At 39.7% G+C, this 21270-nt stretch overlaps 2 protein-coding genes and 1 long non-coding RNA gene across 8 annotated transcripts; 1 reads left to right on the forward strand and 2 right to left on the reverse strand.

Moving 5' to 3' along the window:
- Nucleotides 1–1644: 1644 nt before the first annotated feature.
- LOC135609985 (QWRF motif-containing protein 2-like) lies at nucleotides 1645–7903 on the reverse strand. The gene is made up of 6 exons (XM_065103860.1): nucleotides 5852–7903; nucleotides 4673–4792; nucleotides 3025–3141; nucleotides 2847–2936; nucleotides 2096–2203; nucleotides 1645–2020 (listed from the first exon to the last, which is right to left on the reverse strand). The coding sequence occupies exons 1-6, from the start codon at nucleotides 7223–7225 to the stop codon at nucleotides 1919–1921; spliced, it is 1911 nt and encodes a 636-aa protein (XP_064959932.1). The 5' UTR covers nucleotides 7226–7903; the 3' UTR covers nucleotides 1645–1918.
- A 4760-nt stretch (nucleotides 7904–12663) lies between these two features.
- On the reverse strand, nucleotides 12664–13263 carry LOC135609015 (uncharacterized). The gene is made up of 2 exons (XR_010485663.1): nucleotides 13124–13263; nucleotides 12664–13030 (listed from the first exon to the last, which is right to left on the reverse strand). It is a non-coding gene; the product is annotated as an uncharacterized LOC135609015 (long non-coding RNA).
- A 5620-nt stretch (nucleotides 13264–18883) lies between these two features.
- LOC135609987 (uncharacterized) lies at nucleotides 18884–21086 on the forward strand. Of its 6 annotated transcripts, none has more exons than XM_065103864.1 (3): nucleotides 18884–20088; nucleotides 20167–20419; nucleotides 20537–21086. In XM_065103864.1, the coding sequence occupies exons 2-3, from the start codon at nucleotides 20339–20341 to the stop codon at nucleotides 20999–21001; spliced, it is 546 nt and encodes a 181-aa protein (XP_064959936.1). In that variant the 5' UTR covers nucleotides 18884–20088; nucleotides 20167–20338; the 3' UTR covers nucleotides 21002–21086. The 6 variants fall into 6 exon arrangements, with proteins under 6 accessions (XP_064959936.1, XP_064959938.1, XP_064959937.1 ...); XM_065103866.1 differs by having other exon boundaries at nucleotides 20540–21086; XM_065103865.1 differs by having other exon boundaries at nucleotides 18886–20088; nucleotides 20332–20419.
- The last annotated feature ends 184 nt before the right edge of the window (nucleotides 21087–21270 follow it).

A 21270-nucleotide genomic window follows, 5' to 3' on the forward strand; every position in this document is an offset into this window, starting at 1 on the left:
TATTTCGGATCGATCACATAATAAATAAACAAAATTTATGTACGACTAAATCAGCAGTAAGATAAGATAAATACATGCTGATGTGATGAATTAGGGTTGGAATCTTTCCTTGGAAAGCACAGTAACATAAAAACGAAATAAATGACGAAATCTTGACTCATAAGATGGATCTTCCCTTACTTTGATTGAGATGCTTTAAATATAACAATGGGATGGATGGTCACTGGGCACTCACTCCTAAAAGTGTGGAATGCAAGATAGGCTTGGCTATATTCTGACTCGATGTAGGCCAATGTCGTTGTAGCTTCTTGCAATCGATGCCACAGAAGATGGGTACTGTTCCACATTAATTCAGATGCCAAAGATATTGAGATCCCTATACATCTGATATAATTGGCCTTTGACCCATCACGCGTCTAGTGGCAACATGACGCAACAATGGCGTACATGAAAGCAGCACGAGCTTGCTTGTCCCTAGGCATAAATGTAGTCCTTGCAATAGCCCTCTCAAGCAGCCAAAAGCCGCAATGCCATGCTGATGTAATGAGGAGTTCACCGTCGTCTTAAATTGCTTCTTTCTTCTCTGTTCTTTTTTCTTTTAAGTTGTTTAAGTGTCAGAAAATATGATTGATATTTCATGCAATCCAATATGATACGAACCATATAATATGTATAATTCTTTAAAAAAAAATTGAGATTAAAACATCAAGCTCAAAATGTTTCTCGATATAATCTCTTTCATACTAAGTTAATAATATAAAATATATGTCAAAGGAAGTTTCTTTTCTACTTACAATTGTCCTCTTGATTATAAATAATATATTTTTGATCATAAATGATAAGAAGAAAGGTATATTTTTTTTCTCTTACTTTGAGCCTCACGTGTCGAATAATTAATCGATAATGTATCCCTAACAAAAAAAATTGTTAAAGATGTGTGAGTCCAAATAAAATAATGTAAGAATGATTATAAGTTTAAAAAATATGCTTAAATTATTCTTGTATGATTATTATGATGATCAATCTCATAGTACAAAACTTTCATGCATTATTAAATATATCAAATAAGAAAATTCATACATAAAAGATGAAATGGATCACATTGTAAGAATGTATCGTGTGTACTCTTAAGAACATTAGACAAGTGATTCGAGTTCAACAAAGTTAATAATTAATTATACTATCAAGTTAGGATTTACTTGATAGTGATTTACGAAAGTAATAAAAAGACTTAGAGTTGCAAGTGATTTGATTAAGTTAGGATTATTTATTATTATTATTATTATATAAAATATTTATTCTATTATTATTATTGGTGGAGGTGTTTGCCTAAGCATCCTCGTAAGGCATGCAGCAACACAAGGAAGAAATGGAAAACCCTTTCTCAGAGTGGAGGTCACTCTCTGGCCCAAGGCAATCAGACATGGAGAAGTGGCAAGAAGTTTGCAGCAGACAAGTTCCTAAAAGAATGGCCTTCGTTGTCCACAAGCATTATGACGCCACTCCTGTTGATCCCACGAGTCAAACTATGCCTTGAGAATGACCTCCAACTTCAACATCATGGCTATGGGATCGTTCATCACAACAAATAAGATGCAAGTGAAGCAAATTAATGGAGATTCCTTTTCTTCCCACAACAACAAGGAACAAAATAATAAGAAGCTTTTCTTTGATTAGCATTATGTACTAAGGCAATCTAATTCCTGCTGCGAAAGAGGCCAACAATATGGTGATGATACACATAACCCATAAAGAAAAAAAAGGTTGAGAGAGAGAGAGAGAGAGAACAAAAGAAAATACACAAATCAGCCAGGGATAGACAGGTAGTAATAGCTTTCCACCATGCAAACCAATACTTCATTCATGCTTTATTTCTTTTGCCACTCTCCAGTTAGAAAAAGAAGAGCTTGCTGTGATGTTAGTGATCACAAGGCTGGTAAAAGTATCTGCTCTGTGTTTGTATCTGGCTGGCTTTTCCTTTTAGCTGTATTAACTGCCCTTGCAGGCTACAATGCTTTACCTGGTTCATGAGGTCAGCGTTAAATTTAAACCCGGAGAAATAAGAAAAAGGATGGTCCTGCTACAGTGGACTTACATCCAATGCTGCTACAGTGGACAAGAGAGATCTCGATCGATCAAGAAGCACCCGCTCTTGTGCAGCCACATTTGTAATTTCAGACACCAAGTTACTCGTTCCTTCTACCTGTATGAATGCGTATGGTTACCACAGATCAAAATTTGAAACTAATGATAGCCATCCTTGGCACATATGATAGAATGAATCCCGAACTGACAGTAGGAATTTCCATTGAACATGTCAATGAATTACTAGAGCACAAGTTTGTAACTCAAGTTGGAATATTGATCACGATTACATTTAAGTTGCACAACTTCAAAACCTTACCAACTGTATCTTGGAGTTGCTCGTGCCCATCTTTCCCATTGATTATTCATTTTGGTGTCAATTTATCATTCCTTGCAATATATCATTTTTATTCCTGAGCAAACGTCGGGCAAGTGATTCAAAGCACCCACATTTCCTAATTCATATATGATTTGGTGCAACTGCTGGATCAATAGGGTTATATCAGAAACATAAGTTTACCTATCTTAGGTAGTCATGCCTGTTTATACATGTCAAAACCTAGCGACGGATAAATGCAGCTAAGCTACCTTCAAGTTAAATGCATAAGGCAATGAAAAAGCAGATACCGCAAAAGCAAATTTTAGATGGCTAATAGAAAACTTGAAACAGAGACCAGTCTTACACTCCAAAAGCATCCAAAGCAATGATGGAAGGGAAAACATAATTGTTTATAACAAGATGAATATGTAGAGGAAGTCACCTTTGACAGCAGAGAGCAAATTGAAGAGCCTATTACTTGCATCATATCAACTGCTGAACCAATAGCATCTTTAACTTCAATGATGTCTGCCTGTCAAATGAGACAACTATATTATTCCCATAGTTGGATTGATATCACAGAGTTCACCTGTTGATATGAAAAAGCAGGAAATTCAAACCTTGGCTCCGTTAACTATGGGAAGACGGAGTGTGCTAGCTTTCAATGCTTCAGTAGCTCCTGATAATGAGCTCGAATGGTCTTGCTCCATGAGAGACCACTCCTCCAGATAGACCATCTGCAGTAAACAAATTTTTAAAATATTGAAATGCACAATTCATAAAGAATTAGAACAAAACTTGAAAATCATATTTTCATGAAAAGAGCTACAGGATAATAGCTTATCTTCCATTGCATCAAGAAAAAGACAAAAAAAGGACTCCATAAATTATTATACATCTTCTGGAGCATGTCCCTTCTAACAAACGCTTCATATGGCAGCATATTTGACTTATATAAACTATTATGTTTGCTAATTTCATAAATGAAAAGTTTCTTGGGGACAATTAAGATATTTCTTTTTTCCAGCTTTTCTAATGAAGAGACAAGTACTACCCCACGGTCTTGATGCTACACTTGGAATTTTTGAATGAATCGTCACATTTAACACCTCAGAGAAGTTATGATGCATTAAGTCTACAAATACCCTTATTATTATAGAAAACCTTCTCCGCCTTCTCTGGTTTATTTCACATTCCAATATAAGTTCTGGTAGCCATTACTACTTCATGCTTCACATGCTTCCCATTCAACACATTTCTAAGTTCTAAATTTCTGTGTTAAATAATTTGGTTTCGTTTCATACTGCTAAAGTCCTTAAACTCTATAGAAATTAAGAACCCTGAGATGACACCTCGTTGGAATATGCCACTTGGCCAATGGGTGATCAGGTCTCTGTTAAGATGAGATTGGCTGAAAATAGCTAAGGTCAGTTTGGAATCAGCAAATATTGATTGAGGTTGACCAGATTAGTTGAAGTCCATCAGTATAAATCAGTATCTCGAGTTCAGTGGAAATTGGACAGAGTTAGTGGGATAGGCCAAGATTGACCAATTGGATCAGTAGCCAACCAGACAGATCCCGGCCATACCTAATATAATCATCTCTGGTAAGTTGAAGGGTTTTAGGATGACTCAAGCAACTCTCAATTTGAATTGATTGCTTTTTGTCAGGATTGAACAAATTTTTTGAACATGATACAATGTTTTTCTTAAGAGATTCACTTGATTAGTGACAAATTGTCAGGAGCAACTCAAGGATGTATCTTCTGTTCTAACTAATTTTGTCCATTAAATTTCACTATAATTACTGAAGTGTCTTCTGTCAAGATATTCTTCACTTGTAATCTTCCAGCATTCAACCAGAGGGAATGGTACTCCTTTTGGCTTGTTATATCTGCCTAAGAGATGATTGTTGTCCACTTGTTAAATACATGTCTTCTTCCTCTCAACCACACACTTTTTGAGACATGAAATTTTGGAGGGTTTCAGTTTGGCACTTTGGGGTCATGATACTGCATAAATAATGAAAGAATTGTGTGAAACTTCTGATAACATTTCTTTGTTACCCAATGTTCAAAACTAGAAATATGGTGGCTGTCACAGACAGTTGGCTGCTGAGCCAACAGCTCATCATTAAACTTACAAAATGACCAAGTCTACTTGCAGGGAAATATGAAGCATGAACTAAAGTAGAACTATAATGCAAATTAAAGAAAGGCCTGATCAGACATTTTAAAACAAAGAGATAACTTGGAAACAAAGGCTTACTTGCTCCTTAAGAATGGAAATTAGCTTTAAGTTCTGTGTCAGAATTTGTAGCTTGATCCTTTTAATAGTGATGGAATCACGCAACTTTGAGGTAGTTATCCATGCATCATATAAGTTTTTCTGTAAAGATCAAATGAAAGCATTAGCTAATAAAGCATCATCCAATCTTCGTTGATATAGATGAAACAAAAGCATTGTCTAATCAAACATACGAGTGTATCTGAAAGCACAAGTATACCATTAGGACAAAATCAGCAAGAAGCAAACACAAAATTATGGATGATATATCTGGAAGCATAACTGCGAAATGTAGGTCTAAAATAACAATCCAAAACACAATTAGATCTACATATGACTTACATGAGACCATTCTTACAATGCTAACCATCCATCTCAACATTATGCACTACCCTAACTTTCAGCACATGTTGCTTCTAAATTGTTCAACATTTTGATCCATGAAGTATGATGGCACTTATAGACATCCTGTAAAATTCCCATTTGAAATCGTAGGGTTATAGGAAACTATATACAGCTCACCAATAGTTTTTTGCTGCTCTTGAGCAATAAGTTTGTTTCATTTTTATCCATAAATCAATAGTTTTTCATTAATTTAATGAACTTCATTTTGTTCTTCATTATGAAATTCAAATCTCAATAGAGCAATATGCTTCAGTTAAAGCAAAGCATTCGAGAATATCAGGATAATCATAAGTTGTTGGTTTCAACTGTTTAAACCAACTTGACATTCCTATACTATTCATGTAGAGAGATTATTTGGACGTACACAGACCACCTTCAATGAATCCTCCTGATCTTTAGAATTGGCACAACCTCCATCTGATGATTTCCTCACATTATAAGCCTTGGAAGACTAATCATCCCAAGATTAGCTACAATTACTATTTAAGAATTTTCATGTGAAATATTCAGCGAAGGTACCTATATTCAGTGAATGCAATTCAGCCACAAATTTATCTTGCATAATGCTCTCCACAAATGCTTTGCATTAAAAAAGAAAAAAAAGTGGAAGATTCTAAATCACAGAAAGATTTTGTAAAAGCCACAAACTTTGCTCATGTTGTGCTGGGAAGAAGAACAAATAGGAAATCCATCACAATGTAGCAAGAATTTATAAACAAAAATGACTTTGAAAAAGCTAATAACATTCAAGATTACCTCTACAGTTAGTTTCTGCACTAGCAGTGCAGCATTAGCCCTGGCATTAACACATCGCCATTGTAAATGCCGGTTATCGAGCAGCCTCAACGTGTGAGCCTCCTCAATTCTATTCTCCCCCTTCTTTGCTCTCCGAACTTCAGCAGCAAAGCTTATAATCGAAGGTGCATTGCCTGGTTGACAAACAGGAGAGGTGCTCATCGATACATTACTCCTTGCCCGCAAAGGACTAGCCATACCCCTTGATGGTGAAGCCACAAGCTTACTCGGGGAAGAAGGTCTCATGGGTCCACGGAGTGGTGAAGAAACAGACCTCGGAGAAGACGATGGGCTATCCACCAACAATTTCTTGACCACCCCCATCCTTGGTCTTGAATCTGGCGAAGATAGTGGAGAACAAGTTTCAGGATAGCGGCGCATCTGGCCGTTTGTCTCCTGCCACAATCTTGCTGGGACACTGATTCCCCGGGAAGTCACCTTTGCCCTGGGAGGCACACTGAACTCTAGCGCCCCAGAATTGCTGCCAGAGGACACACTATCAGTATCGGATGAAGCTGAGAGATCACCGCCATCAAACGAAGCCCTTCTCGCACTATCATCAAACATCATCGACTGCTGGAGCAACCTGACGGTGGCCAAGATCGGTTCTTTCTTCTCAGATGAACAATTCGAGCTCCTCATCGACGGATTTGACGGCTGGGCTCTGGAGGCGGGCCATCGGTGGTGGTTGTCAAAGGGCCTAGAGTTCTCCAAATTGTCACCCGCCTTCGCTGGAGCGGCGGGAGAAGCATTAGCTCGCCGCCGCTCGGGAGTAGGCTTTCGGGAGGGGCTGGGGGAGACCGCCCTAGCGCGGCTAGTCTGGTAGAAAAAGGACTCCCCCTGGAACGAGACAGAGAGGCTCCGCGTCGTCTTGCAGAGGGTGCGCGCGGCGGCAGAGGGCTCCGCCGGGGTCGGGCGGGGATCGGTCTGCGGCGTGGAAGGCCGAGCCCGATCTACGGAGAGGGATCGCTTCTGAGCAGTCGATTGGGGCAATGCCATCGGCGTGGAGTACCGGGGGGTCACCAGCGGCGACGGGAAGCGCCGCGAGCCGGACGAAGCGCTCGAGGAAGAGAACGTAGTGGCGGTGGAATATGAGGTGGAGGTAGAGGACGAGGAGGAACTATAAGACGAGAGGTACCGGGAAGTGATCTCCTTGACGCGAGGCCGCCTCGTGCCGGCAGCAGCATTGTCCTTTTCGGAGGGGATCAGCGGCGAGCGGCGAGGGTTCTGGAGATCATCACGATGGGGAGGCGGCGAAGTGTTCTTATGGTGGCGGGGAGCATTCCGGGAAGCGGCGGCGGCGTTGGTGGCGGCTGCCGGGACCGCGGCCACCATCGATCTCGCCGCCCTACCTCGATCTCCGGCTTCCCTCTCGAATTATAGCAATCGGAAGCACGGGAAGGGGGTTACGCAACCAGCGGAGCACCGGACTCCAGCACTACTCGGAGGAGGAGAATTATAAGAATGAGAGGAAACAAAGAAGAGTGTGAAGCAGAGTAGAGTGTATGCTTGTGTGTGTGTGTGAGAGAGAGAGAGAGAGAGAGGCTTTGCATCTGAGAGAGAAGAGACCGGTCTCTGTCTCTCTCTCTCTCTTACAGAGACGCACACTATATTGCTAAAGCTTTTGTTAGTTGTGTTAGTGTGGTTTTGCTGTTAAGTAATGCAAGGTTTTGCTGCTCTGCTAAGATAGCACTGGGAGAGTGTGTATCTGTGCATTGGGATCAGAGTTCAAGCAGTAAAAATACAGAGAGTGCACAGTGGACTAATAGAGTAAGAGAGAAGGCAACCCAGAATGGTGTTTGGTGTGGCAACAATGAGCAACACATGAACTGTAATAAATGGGGCCAAAGGAAGGGAGATGAAGGTTGCAGTGTTAAGGGCAGAGGAGTTGGGTGGCATGGAGGGAAGGGAAGACAGACAGACAGACTTCTGAAGAGGGCATAGATGCTGTTTCCCTTCTCTTACCCCTTCCCTTCCTTACAGGATCCAAAGCATTGATAGAGTAGATTACAGTTGTTGGACAACAATGGAGGAGGAGGAGGAGGAGGACTCAAATTAGACTTCACCCAATGAAGAGATCACAAAAGGGAAGAGCAGGTAGTAGCAGTGTGGGAGGTGGGCAGGTCTCTGGACTTAATTTTTCTATGCCAAACCTAACTTGGGAAGGACAGAATGAAGAGCTTAATCAATTTGATTAATATGTTAATTAAAGATGATAGATAATGCTGCCAAAGTAAGTTGAGATCTGGCAGAGAGCATGGTGGTGGCACTGCAAAATACCCACTTAAAGCTCCTTTGGATGTGAAGTGTGTTACTATGCTACTTACTAGTAGTGGCTTCAGTTCAGTTCATCTGCTGCCTTATTAGATTGCTTGGATTTGGTTTATGGTGCCATCCAAAGTGGATCATTTCTCTTCACAGTTTGAAGTGAGGAAAGTTTACCTGATGAGTCCAACTTATATATTGAGTCATATAGTCAGAAAGAGATTAGGGGTTGGATGGTTGTTTTCAGCATTACTTGGCTTGCAATTGCAGGTAAACATGGCTACTGCTTGATGAGGCTTGGAATTGCTTCTGCTTAATACCAACTAATAAGAGCATTGTTGTGATGGGAAGTTGGATAAAACATGCTTGTGAATTCAATACAGCATTGAAGTATGTGACATCCACACATGCCTTTGTTGCATCATTAGCAAACCAAAAACAAATGTAAAGTTGATTGGTCATAATTTTCTCTTAATATAGTATAATTTTATAGAATAATGAGCCAACTTTTCCCCTTTTTTATAATAAAAAATAAAAAAGGTTTCTAAAGTAGAAATTAGTACAATTTATAAATAATATCTAAATCTTTTGCTACTGCATCCTTTTTTCTCTAAAAAACATATTTCAATAAACGATCGTAATGTCTCTCCAATGTTCTCTTTTATCTTGTAAGTTCTTTTTTAGAGAATTATGAAATATCGAAATAAATCTAATCGTCTCCATACATAAACGATCGTAATGTCTCTCCAACGTTGTTCATCCAAATATCTTAAAAGCTTAAACGATCCGAAAAAGGACTAGATATATTCATAAATCTTAAAGATAATTGGGTTTAGGGTTGGCCTAGGACCATGATAAAGATGTTAATTGAGTGAGTAGAATCAGGACGAATAAGCTTTAGAACTCATTCGAGAAAAGGCCGGCGAGCTACATCCAACGCAATGATCTTAATGATGATGATGGCGTAGCTACTAAACCTAACTTGGTTGCCAAACCACTAGAGGCCATCTTGTGTCTTGTGCCCGTCCGAATGCTAACCGATGAAAGGAAAGACGTGCTAACTCCGAGAGTACGTACGTCGTTGTCCGGAGAAGAGGTTCATGGGACAAGTTAAGAGCATGAGCACATGCTCGTATCGAGCCCATGAAATCGCCATTCCTTGCAATGAGCTCTTCTTTGAATCCATATATCAACACACAGATCATCCATGGAGGAGGAGGTGGTGGAGAAGAAGATGAGGAGAGGACACAGAAAGAAAGAAAGAAGATGAGGAGGAGGATCCAACGGATCAACAATTTTCTTCTTTTTTCTTTTGATGAAGATAAGATGTCATCTTGACACCTTGCAATCAACAACTAGATAGATTATTGAGCTCGAGTTTTAATATTGTTTCTATCAACAGATTCTACTTAGGGTGTTTTGTGCATTAAATATACTTTTTTTAGTAATATTATATCTCATAATATTTATGTTGGATCAAACTTTTATACCATACTAAATTTTATTACCATGTTATATATTGGCTAAAGCTAATATATAAAACTAGACACACACACACACACACATATATATATATATAAGTAAATTTTACATAGTACATATTCTTTTATAAATGATAATTTTGCGCTTACACATCCAACCCTAGCGGTCTCCATGCGTGGGTCCCTAGCTACCTCCACATGTCGTCCCCATTATTATCCTTGGTGGAGGGGGTCACCGGCTAAAACAACATGGGCAAGGTTTGTGAGTTCTTTATGAAGGGGTTGATAGTTAGTGATCAATTCTTGATTTTTCTCTTTCGCCTTTTTCAATTGTTATAAACATAACGATAAGAGGGTAGGGGGAGACAATCCTCTTTCACTCCCTTTAGTCACCATGAACATAATCCATGAAGGTAAGGAAAACATGCAAGAAGACGACCGGGGGTGAAGGTGATGATTGATGCAACATAGACAAGGGTAAAATAATCTTTTTACGAAAGAAGGAAGATTATGTGAGAAATTTTTTTTATATTTTTTTAAGAATATATATATATAATATTAAATTATCAAAATTAAGTTAAATTATATAAATATTGAATTATATATTAAATGCGTGTCAAATTGTCACGTAGAACAGCAAAAAAAAATAAAAAAGATTCAGCTTACCGGTATCAAATTGAAACGTACCGTCATGAACACCAACAATTTTTTTTCTCCGATATAAACAAAGATCCTGAAAGCCACACACTAAAGTTTCAAGCTCAGTTGATGGAGCATTCAACCACTGGCTTTTGTAAGCCCTAACAAAGCCTGTAGTTTGCAACCTAAGCTTTCTATCATGGCGCTGTCTGTCACCGCACGCACTCGACGCGTCCCAAACATTCCACCTTCCGGCTTCAGCTTTTGGGGGGTCCCCATTGCCGTTTCTTTTACAGATGGGCACAGTTCATCGTCCTCTTTTCCTCCTCCCTCTTTTCATTACCAGATCTCCCATTGCCATGATCCCATGTGGTCTCATGCTCCAAAGCGAAAGCCTTTACACTTTTGTAGGGAATCTCACTTTGTTGAACCTCTCATCACCGTGTCAAGATTAAGGTTCTATTTAACATGTCGTCGTCGTCGTTGTTGTTGTTGACAGCAGTTGTGATGCCTCATATAATACGGTGATGAAGGCCAGAGAAGATGATGATGTTCTTTAACCTATCGTATTAAGCATATGCTGCTTGCTGTTACTTGTAAGCAAAGTATTCCAATGGTAGACGAGATCGGGCTATGTGGGGTTTGATCTCTGAGCAACATCAATTTTGGCTGCACCACTGCCCGAGTGACATTGTTACTTCATGGTCCAAAAGATTCATCATAAGACTCTATAGCCATGTCTTGGATTTCAAGCAAAAAACCAGAGCTACAGATGCATGAGATGATCCCGACACAGCACAGCCCAAAAAGTGATGTGTGCCATGTCACCAAGTTCTGACATAGCTAACATGATCTGCGTTCTGCTGGTGCTATTAGCAGGGGGAAGAACTCGTACCTCCCTTCAAGAAACAGGTGGATCCCCAGGTTTGCCTTTCGTCAATTTTATCGAACTAGATTTCGAGTGTGACATCGTTGACCATGTTCGCAGGGATCCTTTTCCTGATAGTAGTTGCTTGCTCAAAGTTTGTGGGCTTTTGGGCGATCAGGTGTTCGCCGTAATGTCTGAGAGAGTCTCAACTAGTGGTACATGGCATGAATGCAATGTTTTGGGCCTTTTCTGTTAGCTGACAGCCCGTTAACCTCGAGGCAATTCATTGCTGCTGTGAACATACTCGGAACGACTGTGTCGAGCTGTGATCACTCGTGAATCTTCACGTTAAGATGATGGATGACTTTTATTCTTTTAGTCGCAATCGATGAGCCTGGAGTCGGATTAAGCTTCTCGTGAGAGCTTTCGCATGCATCGTCGATGTCACCACCCTGGAAACAAATGGTTGATCATATCAAGAAACTGAGCCATTGCCTTGCTCTCAGCCTTCAGGTATGATACAGAATCCTACATTGCTTTATAATTCCTTGACAGTGATGTATCAGTTGCTGTCGTAGTCACTGTCTGCACTCTACGCATCACTGCTCGAATAATTGACAAAGGAGGCTTCGATCTTTTTACAACCTTTCACGAATTGATGGTTACATGCCAAACCGTATGGTCCCAATTGATATGTAAACAATATTGATATTTCGTATTGATTTGATGTTTCAAATTGATTGTTTCATTATGGTTTAAGAATTTGGGTATTTTACTGAAAAAAAATTAATATTAGCTTTTTAATCAGATGATACCCCCATATTCTAAAGTTTCTTTGTACTTTTTGTCGATGTTATTCAAAAATCTTTAATTTTAGTAATTAGTTATTATAATTTTTTTTAAAATAAAATAAAAAATAGTAATCATCTTTAGTAATGATTCTAAGATTATTAGTATATTTTTTATTTCTTAAAGATTTTGTAATAATAGCATATATGATAAGTCAATTTAGTAAAAGATCGAGGGTATTTTTATCCAAATAAAAAAAACTTTAAGTAAAAATAAATAAATATGAAGAATATAATACGGTAAAAAGTCGACAATATAAAATACGCTAAAAACTTTCACTATAGTACTACTAAATACTAAATTATTTTTTAATATTTTTTGGAAGAAACTAAATCATTGAATCTTATAAACCGATCGAAAAGAAATAATTTTTATTAGGTTAAAAGAAATAAATTCAAAGGGTGCGACTTACCCCACAAAGACGAAACCAGCATCGTAGGACCCAAGAAATTAATACCACAATGAAAAAGTACAAGAAAACCTGTGGAGAACGTTGATATGACATCTAACTATGTGACATGCAATTAATTTCTAGACTAAGTTTTTTCCTTTTATTTGAAAGGGATTGTGTTCATCAATTAGTGATCTGAACCACGACGAGGGCGAAGTTTCTGACATGATACGATTGACTTGGTTTGACCTCTCTCAGATGAATTTAAACGCAATTAATATCAACCAATAGCAGCAGCCTTATGATATTATAATATTTATACACGCCTCACGCTGCCACACCCACCCTCTCGAAACCTGGTATTTACAAAGCAGCCATCGTAGCGACATCGCAAGATCGAACGGATTACAATTTCCCCCACGCGTGCGGTGCCTCTAGGACCTGCGGCAGAAGGCCGAATCGGAGCTACCCGAGCAACGCCCACACGTGCGACCCGTCCCGCCGGCGACTCCCCTTCCTCCTCGCCGCTGCCTCCGCCTCCGCGGCCCGGTACGGCCCCGCTCGCCGCGACTCCGTCAGCATTTCCCACATCACGTGCACGTCCTCGTACTCGCACGTCCTCACCTCCCGCCTCAGCCGCATCAGCCCTTGCGGCGAATCACGGAGGAAAAGAGGGGTTAGTACGGTACTCCCCCGCGGTCAGATCGTAGCCATCCGATGAAGGGAGGGGTGGGACTCACCGGACTTGCGGATCCCGAGCCGGGTGGCGAAGCCAGCCCAGGCCCTCCTCATCGGCGATGCCACCCGATCCCACCACGCCATCCTCCGCCGCCGTCGCAGAGAGAGAGAGAGAGAGAGAGAGAGAGAGCGAACGAGTGTGTTTCTTGGAATCCGTTACGGGTGTCGACGTCTCCCATTTAAAAAAGCCCACCCGACTGTTCACCGGCTAATTCCTTCCAAGACGGGCACGTGACGGTCAGCCTGCCCCGTACACGTCGGAGATTTTTCCCGCGTCGACGTACGCAGCGACCGACGCGTGGATGATGATGATCGAATCGTACGGTTGACGTGGGCCGCAGGCATCTGCCCGAAGCGGCAGCGACTTAGTATTCTATGCCTACGTTTTACCTGCATCATCTACTCGTGTTTCCATTGCACCAAGAGTTTTGGGCCCTGACAGGAACACCGTCCGACGCCCGGGTGAGCGAGCGGGTGTCGTCGTCGAGTCGGTAAACACTCTGGGGTGGGGGCGGTTTGCGTGATCCCGTCGGGAGACCGCTCCAGGGAACAGCCAGTACACTGCGGACCCCGCGAACGTAGAATTCAAAATAGTTACTTGGAGAGTGTCAAACTCAAGTCGTATAAACGTTGTGATTAGGATAAGAGGTGGAAGCATCAAAGTAGGGTAATAAAATGGGGGAAAGCCATTCACGTATGGAATGTAGAGAGAGAGAGAGAGAGCATGTTGAGTTGGAAGATGCGATTTGATAGTCCAACGAAAAAAGAAAATGATGATTTGATCTATGTATGTATGTGTTGATTTGATTAGGAAAGATGGACCACTATTCTCTGCTATTTGTAGCCTTCTTCCATTATTGCTTAGGGACCATTAGATACGACGCGGGGACATCAACCGGCGATGGTGGGATACGTCGTCCTTCACTTTGAACACCGAAACGAAAGCGTACACCGCATGTAGAAAGTAGATGCACCCTTCAAATATAATTTAGACATTCGCCGTTTACGATCAATGAATTGTATTCGTATAGTTCTTCCTAACTCTGTCTCGGCTAAAATTATTATTTTGATCGTCTCAAAGGGTTGGACCTATAAAATTAAATCGAAAGTATTCTTAATAAATATTTTTTTTTGACGATCAAATTAATTTGGAATTTAAACTATTTAGATAACCTTCTCAAGAAAATTTTAGAAAACATACTCAGTGAACCCATTTTATACCTGACTTAGGAGATTATTTTTCTTAGAATCATCAACAAACGATCATGGAAGGGTGATCTTGCATCATTCTTGAGTTGAATCGATAAGGTGATATTATGGTGTGCCAAATTCGGATTTCATCTAAATTGATTCGAGTTTTGTCGGAGACATGTGACGTTGCTCACGTATATTTGATATGGCTTCGAACTATCGATGTGTCAACATGTTGTTTAGATCCTTTTTCATCTATTGATCGTGTGTAACCGACGTAGCCTCAAACAATCTACGTGCTACTAAGTTTGCATGATGATGAAGTATCAATTAAGTCATTTGCCACTTATCGTCGATGTATCACCATAATATTTTGAGATCAAATCTATCTTCATCGCTTACCTTTAAATCGAAAAAGTTGAGTTCAAATACATATTCTTTGATATCTATTCATTCTAATACCGATTAATTAATGTGTATCGTAATCTAACTCAAATGGATTGAGTAGACTGCATGCGTTTTCTTTTTCTTTTTTTCTTAGTGACATGTGTCTGCTTCTAATCATTCTTAACCCTATCGGAATACGCATCGCTAAGGCCAGCCTAATATCATATAGCATTTGGTCATTCGAGATGGTCGATTCTATTCATTCCATTGCCAATGAAAAACAAAGAAGAAACGTTTTCTTTCTTTCTTTCTTTCTTCTTTATTATGTCAATTCAATTTTGGTCCCAACCTCACATTAATTTTGATCCGATCAATCTTATTTTTTGAAGTGTTATGACATTTGAAAGAGGAGAAGAAATTTGTTTTATGAGATGTGGTTCCAAGTCACGACTCAAGTTCTTTTGATGATAAAAGTTATACGTAGTTTGTTTCGATTCATTCTTTTACAAAATTAGATCGAGATTCTGTTGGACAAAACTCATATGACATATTACGTCCAATTGAATATTCGACCCAATTATGCTCTCTACATGTAAACTTTAATCCCAATATTGAGGGAACATTTGTGGCATGATGGCAATCCAATCGATGTCCAAATAAATCTCTTTTCGTTTACTTGGGGAAAGGATTGGGCCTCATCCATAAGGAGCAGCCCAGCCCAATGTGTGGTATGTTGCTATTCCCACCGACTCCATTATGATTTGGAATCACATATATATATATATATATATTGGATTTGATATTTTATTTTATTTAACATAAAGTCGTCGTAAATTCACTAATAATTTGCCAAATCCAATGAAATGTTCAATGATAGTAATCAATGTTAAATACCTAAATTTAAATATGGCAAATATATATATATATATATATATATATATATATATATAATTATATATATTATATATTATTATCCTGGTAAGGTTGATGGTATTGTTTGGTCACAAAAGTCCTATACTAGCTGACACTTTCATCATATCTATTATTTACTCATATCTAAATCGGATTTATTATCAAAGTGTAATAGTACTCAGAACTTGATTATTATGAAAGATTAATATTTATTTTTATAATAAAATAACTAATTATGATTAATAAATAGAGTGTGGGAGAGTTATTATAATCTAAAAAATAAATATATAATCATCCATTTAACCTCGTTAGGTCTAATTCAAACATAACTAGCGTTAGTATTAAAGATAATAATATTTGTGATCATTATTTCTTATAAGAATCCAAATTACAAGAAAAAAGTTAATAAAGATCTGATTTCTTAATCTTCTAATCTTTGAAGGATAAATTTAATTTTTAGGATTTAGGAGATATTACGATTTATTCCTATATAATTATAAGATGAAAGAAGCTCTTAAGCACCAATAATAATATAAGACCTCATCCAAAGTCTTGGCCTCCTCAATTATATTATCCTAAGGAGAGGATAATGACAACCAAAGATGAGAAAGAACTCATGTCATTACTTGTTTATTTCCCCTCTCACTACTCACTAATTTTTAATAGCACAAACAAGAGAGAGAGAGAGAGAGAGAGAGAGAGAGAGCATCCAAACGAAGTTAATGTTTAAATGAATCATTTAGCATCCAAATTAAGTTACTGTTCAAATGAATCATTTTACCCTTTTAATAATCTCCTCTTCCTTGGGGATCACATAAGGATAGGGATAAATGTTTGGGTTAGAATCCTCTAATACTTATTGAGAATTGGACTCACATAATCTTCCATTTCAAGCTGTTTTACTCGATCATGTCTATCAAAATATGAGATGTGATAGGTGAGAAGAATCTAAACGAAAAGGATGAGTACAATTAATAAGTTATGACTTCAGAACCTTTTTTTTTTATCAACATAAAATACTTGATGTAAGAAAATAAATCATTCATCCAAAATTTTGAACAAGGGATGTAATTTTGAGAATTCATGAACCATAAAAGAGATGGTGAACCCAAATTGCTTGACTTGTGCATCAATTCTCAAAACCATTCATGTAAGTACAACAAACATTTGAACTTTCTAGCTTTTAACTTCACATAACTTAATGTATAAAATGCTATTCCCAATAGTGTGACACTATTTAATGGTAATGCAAGATGTGGCTTGCATTAACCACTCCAAGGAAGCTCAATATTTTGGTGCTTATGTAGGACTGTATACCATGTGCTCCCACAGTGCAAATTAAAGATGATTCCTCACCATATATCTTGATGTATGTCTTGATATAAAATACTAACACCATCCTTATCTCTTAGCTCTCATCATTCATTCCCCCCAAGAACATAGACCTACCAATTAAACATTTGAAAGAGATCTAAGAAACAATACCAATGTGACACTTTTGAGGTGAGGTGATGGACTAAGAAATGTTGTTTGTGTCCACATCTAATACTTGGAATGAAGCATGTGGTGTTTGGTATGTGGGATTAGTGTTTAATGCCTCCGGATGAGTTGTAAACCATGTGGTTTGGAATTTATTAAGGTAGTTCAAATGGTGCTTAGTTTTCTAATCAAAAATATTTTGCAGAAAAAAAAAAATAGAATTGGTGTTGTCATTATCCTACCACATTTCATGCTAATCCATCTTCTATATGTGCCAAAGATGAACACAATCTCCTCATGCTTGCATGTCTCATAAAGACATCATTTAATTGGCATAATAACTATCCATCAGATTACTTATTGCTGCATGTTCCTCATGGCAGGACATGGTCCAATTTATTAGTTTATTTTATTGGAAGTTTAGGTTTAAGGCCACATAATGGACATCTCAAACCAATTGACACCACCTTATCTAGCTGTGGTGTTGGATGATCCATCTCTCTCTCTCTGTGACCTACAAAATGTGACTATGTTAGTGGATTTGGGGGAATACTGTTAATGATCATATGTTCATATTGCAGATATATTTATGGAGCAATGATGTTGACTGATCTCATGTTATGTGACTGTCAATACTAAATGTGCAATAGTCTTCTCCACTTGAGGGTCAAAATAAGCACACTGGCCATTAATAATGAGAACTGAAGAGAATGTGTTGGCTTGCTGGTTATGCATTAGAATTGACTAAAACATGGCAAAAGAGGATGTGTTTATCTAAAGGGACATGGAATAATAAGATCTTTGTCAAGTTCAACTTGATGTGGGGAAAAAGAAACTGTAATGTCTAAGATTCGAACAATCTTAACAGCTGATCCTATTCATAATTTCAAGGGAAGATTGGCTCCCCCTAATATGGAGAGGAGGATCACAAGTCAATGAATGAAGCACATGATATCAGTGTTGATGAAGCTTCTTTTATGCCAAACATCTCTACCTTCTTTCTTACTAACATTATGAATCATGCAGAATGGTCCTTAACAATGTTTGGACTCTATAAAAATGCAGAAATTTTTTGGTTTTTTCAGATCAAAGAACCATGATTTGGACAAGAAAACAGAACAAAAAAGGTCCTGCAATTATATCTTCTTGTGAATTCACTCCATCACCATCAAGTTCTTGTCCAGTTTGGGATGAGGGGGAACAAGGACAGGTGCACCCACAAGTGTATCAGGTGGGTGTGGGACTCACAGTTCAAGGAACACTTCCTGTTCTTGACACTGTAGGTCCAATCATAGTGACTGGAGCAAGATCAAACAGATAGGCATCGACACCCATTCATTGGCACTGCATTCGATTGGATGTTTCCTGCAATTATAATTTAGCAAGTTGAAGGAAGAATAGTGCACCATAAAATTAAGCTCCTGTCAACTGTTCCTTCGAGACCTGAAAGATCGTTGCCCACTCCAAGACAAGGAATCTAAGAAGCATGTCTGTGAAATCTGAATAGAATCCAAACAATGATTGCAACTCATGTCCGCAAAATCTAGAGATATAGATTGGCTACAGTTCGTAGCCATGGCTCATCATGTTCCAACTAGGTTTTGAATTGTTCTAGCAATCTTTATTTAGCTAGATCAAGATCCTCTCAGAAAAAAAAAAAGAACAAGTGAATCAAAATGACCCACATATTAATGTATAGGTTTACTTGACACCTTGGTTTCTGAGTTCATAAAGCAGGCTTCCTTTATTAGTTTTGTTCTGTCAGTCACTCTTCTTCTTCTTCTTCTTCTTCTTCCTCCCATACCTTGACTAGGTCAAGATAGCTATCAAGGCCGTTCCCATCATCACAGCAAGAGACACAATGAAGTCCCTAGCTTCATCAGTGAGGTTGAAGGTGAGAGCTTCATTTCGCCTTTATTGTGACGGGCCCATCTACGATCTCTACCTTTCTCCACATCTACTGTTCGTCTCAGAACAACGCCAAAGTTGGGCACAAACGCCACACCCGGCTGTGCCTCCCCTCACCGGCAACGCGTGCCCCAATGTCGGCCCTTGGCGTTCTGTAGCCGGAGAACAAGACAAATTGGAGCTTGCTTGAGCGGCTGAAAGAGAGGAAGAAACAAGAGAACATACAGTACAAGGAAGAGGGAATAAAGGAAAGAAGGGTTATCCGTATGACCCCCACATGTGATCACTTCCTGATGGAAGCAACTCATCTCCATCTCCATCTGCTCTCTCTCCCTTCTTCCTTCCTTCCTTGTTATTTTATGCTCCTTGGTTCCTCTCCTGTGCTTGGAGTCAATCCGCTCCTCCAAGGAGAGGCCTTGTCGGCACTGCAAGGACAAAGCCAGCCCTTTCCTTCCGCCCCAAAGAAATGGAGGCAACCTTTGGAATCATTGTGCCAATAATACACGCCTCCCTATCTCTTATCCATTAGTCCTTCCAAGTGATTCTTACAAGTAAAATCACCCCCAAAATAACAGCAGATCAATGGCTCCTCCCAAAGCATCATGTCATTGAGTACATATACAAAGGCACTTCAGATCTCCGATCTGAAGAAGGTGATAAGTACGAATGAAGGTGTATGCATAGGACAATAATATACATGTTGAGACAACTGTTAGTGATCATAAAACTTTAGGATACATGTGATCTGCCTTGGCAGGTTTAGCTGTCTGGTTGATTCTTTGGGAGCAGTGTTGTGTGCCTCATAATATTTGAATGGAGATGAACAAGTGGGCCTTCTTATTTGATTATGGCGTTTCTTGGCACTGTCTGTACCGTCCTTTTCTAGCTTCAGAAAGACTCGAACTGCTGCACTAAGCCAAAGGACTGGGATTTGTTTGGCATGCGTCGAGAGCCCACTAAACTATGCTGGTGAGAGTCTGTGTAGAGAGCCTTAAATCCTGCACCCATTGGGTATGTGAAGCTTGCCGCTTTCTCCAAGGAAGCTCTTCACCTGAGGTTGCCAATAGCGGAATCTGATAGAGCAACTCAAGTAAGGATTCATCCTTCCCTTGTTTCTTGATCCTTTCACCGTTAATGAGTTCTTCTTTCGGAATTCTCCTTGTGGCAGAATTGCATGTCATCGGCTCATCGCCTCTTTTCCTTTCTTGCTTCTGTAAAGAAAGCATCGGTCAATCGTTGCTGCTTATCAGTTTCACAGATCAGCAGCAAACTGTTGTTTGAGATCATTTCCATCAAGGAATTGGTTGCGAGTCTAACGATTCTAACATTTCAGAAGATCAATGCCGAGATACATGCAACAGACCGACAAGGAGTACGTGAAGATTGCGATGTTGAAGCAGGAAGAAATCTTTAGATATCAGGTATCTCCCTCCCTCCTTCTTTCCTTTGATCTCCCGTGAGGAAGTTTCAGGAGGCACCGAGTGTTACTTCCACGCTTGATTCAGGTCCATGAACTCCATCGTCTGTACCGAATTCAGCAGCAGTTGATGGGAGACATGAAGATTGCCGAAATGAAAAGGCAAAAAGGGCGCACACGAGCAGATACCGAGCTACTTGATGCAGAGGATGAGACAGGGCCTCGTCGGACGCTTGACCTGGAACTCCCGGCAGGGGTCGTGCTCGACGCCGACGAAGAGAGCGACTTGGAGCTGACTCTCGCCACCGGAAGCGGCGGAGCTCGACGGAAGAAGAAGGACGCATCATTGACTTCGGATTCAGCGTCCAGCTTTTCCTCATCCTCGAACGAGTACGGGAACATGCACATGAAACGAAACCGCAACGAGTGGGTGCTGCATCAGCTGGCGGATGAATCCACAAGGTTCGGTCGTGATGGAAAGAGTAGGTTCGACATGGAGGAACAGATGAGGAAGGATGGACTGAAGCAGCCTCATTGGCTCTTTCCCTGTTCCAAACGTGACATGCTGGTGTCTTTTGGATTGTAATGGTTCATAGAATCACTGCTTTCCATTGTATTTGACTGCTTAGTTTGCTTCCAACAAAGAAAGTTACAGCCATTTAGAACAACCACAGATGGAATTGGCAATACAGAAACCATCTTGTGTTTAGATCTTCAGATTTACATGCTTTCACAAGCAATCGGCTGTCGGCTGGGATTATATATTTGCAGTGGGAAGGAATCCTATTACCTGCATGGAAAGTCAAAACCACCGTCCAAAGTCAACCACAACCCATTAGAATCAGAAACAACCCA

The sequence above is a fragment of the Musa acuminata genome, chromosome BXJ2-4 (genome assembly GCF_036884655.1).
Source record: "Musa acuminata AAA Group cultivar baxijiao chromosome BXJ2-4, Cavendish_Baxijiao_AAA, whole genome shotgun sequence".
Lineage (NCBI taxonomy): Eukaryota > Viridiplantae > Streptophyta > Magnoliopsida > Zingiberales > Musaceae > Musa > Musa acuminata.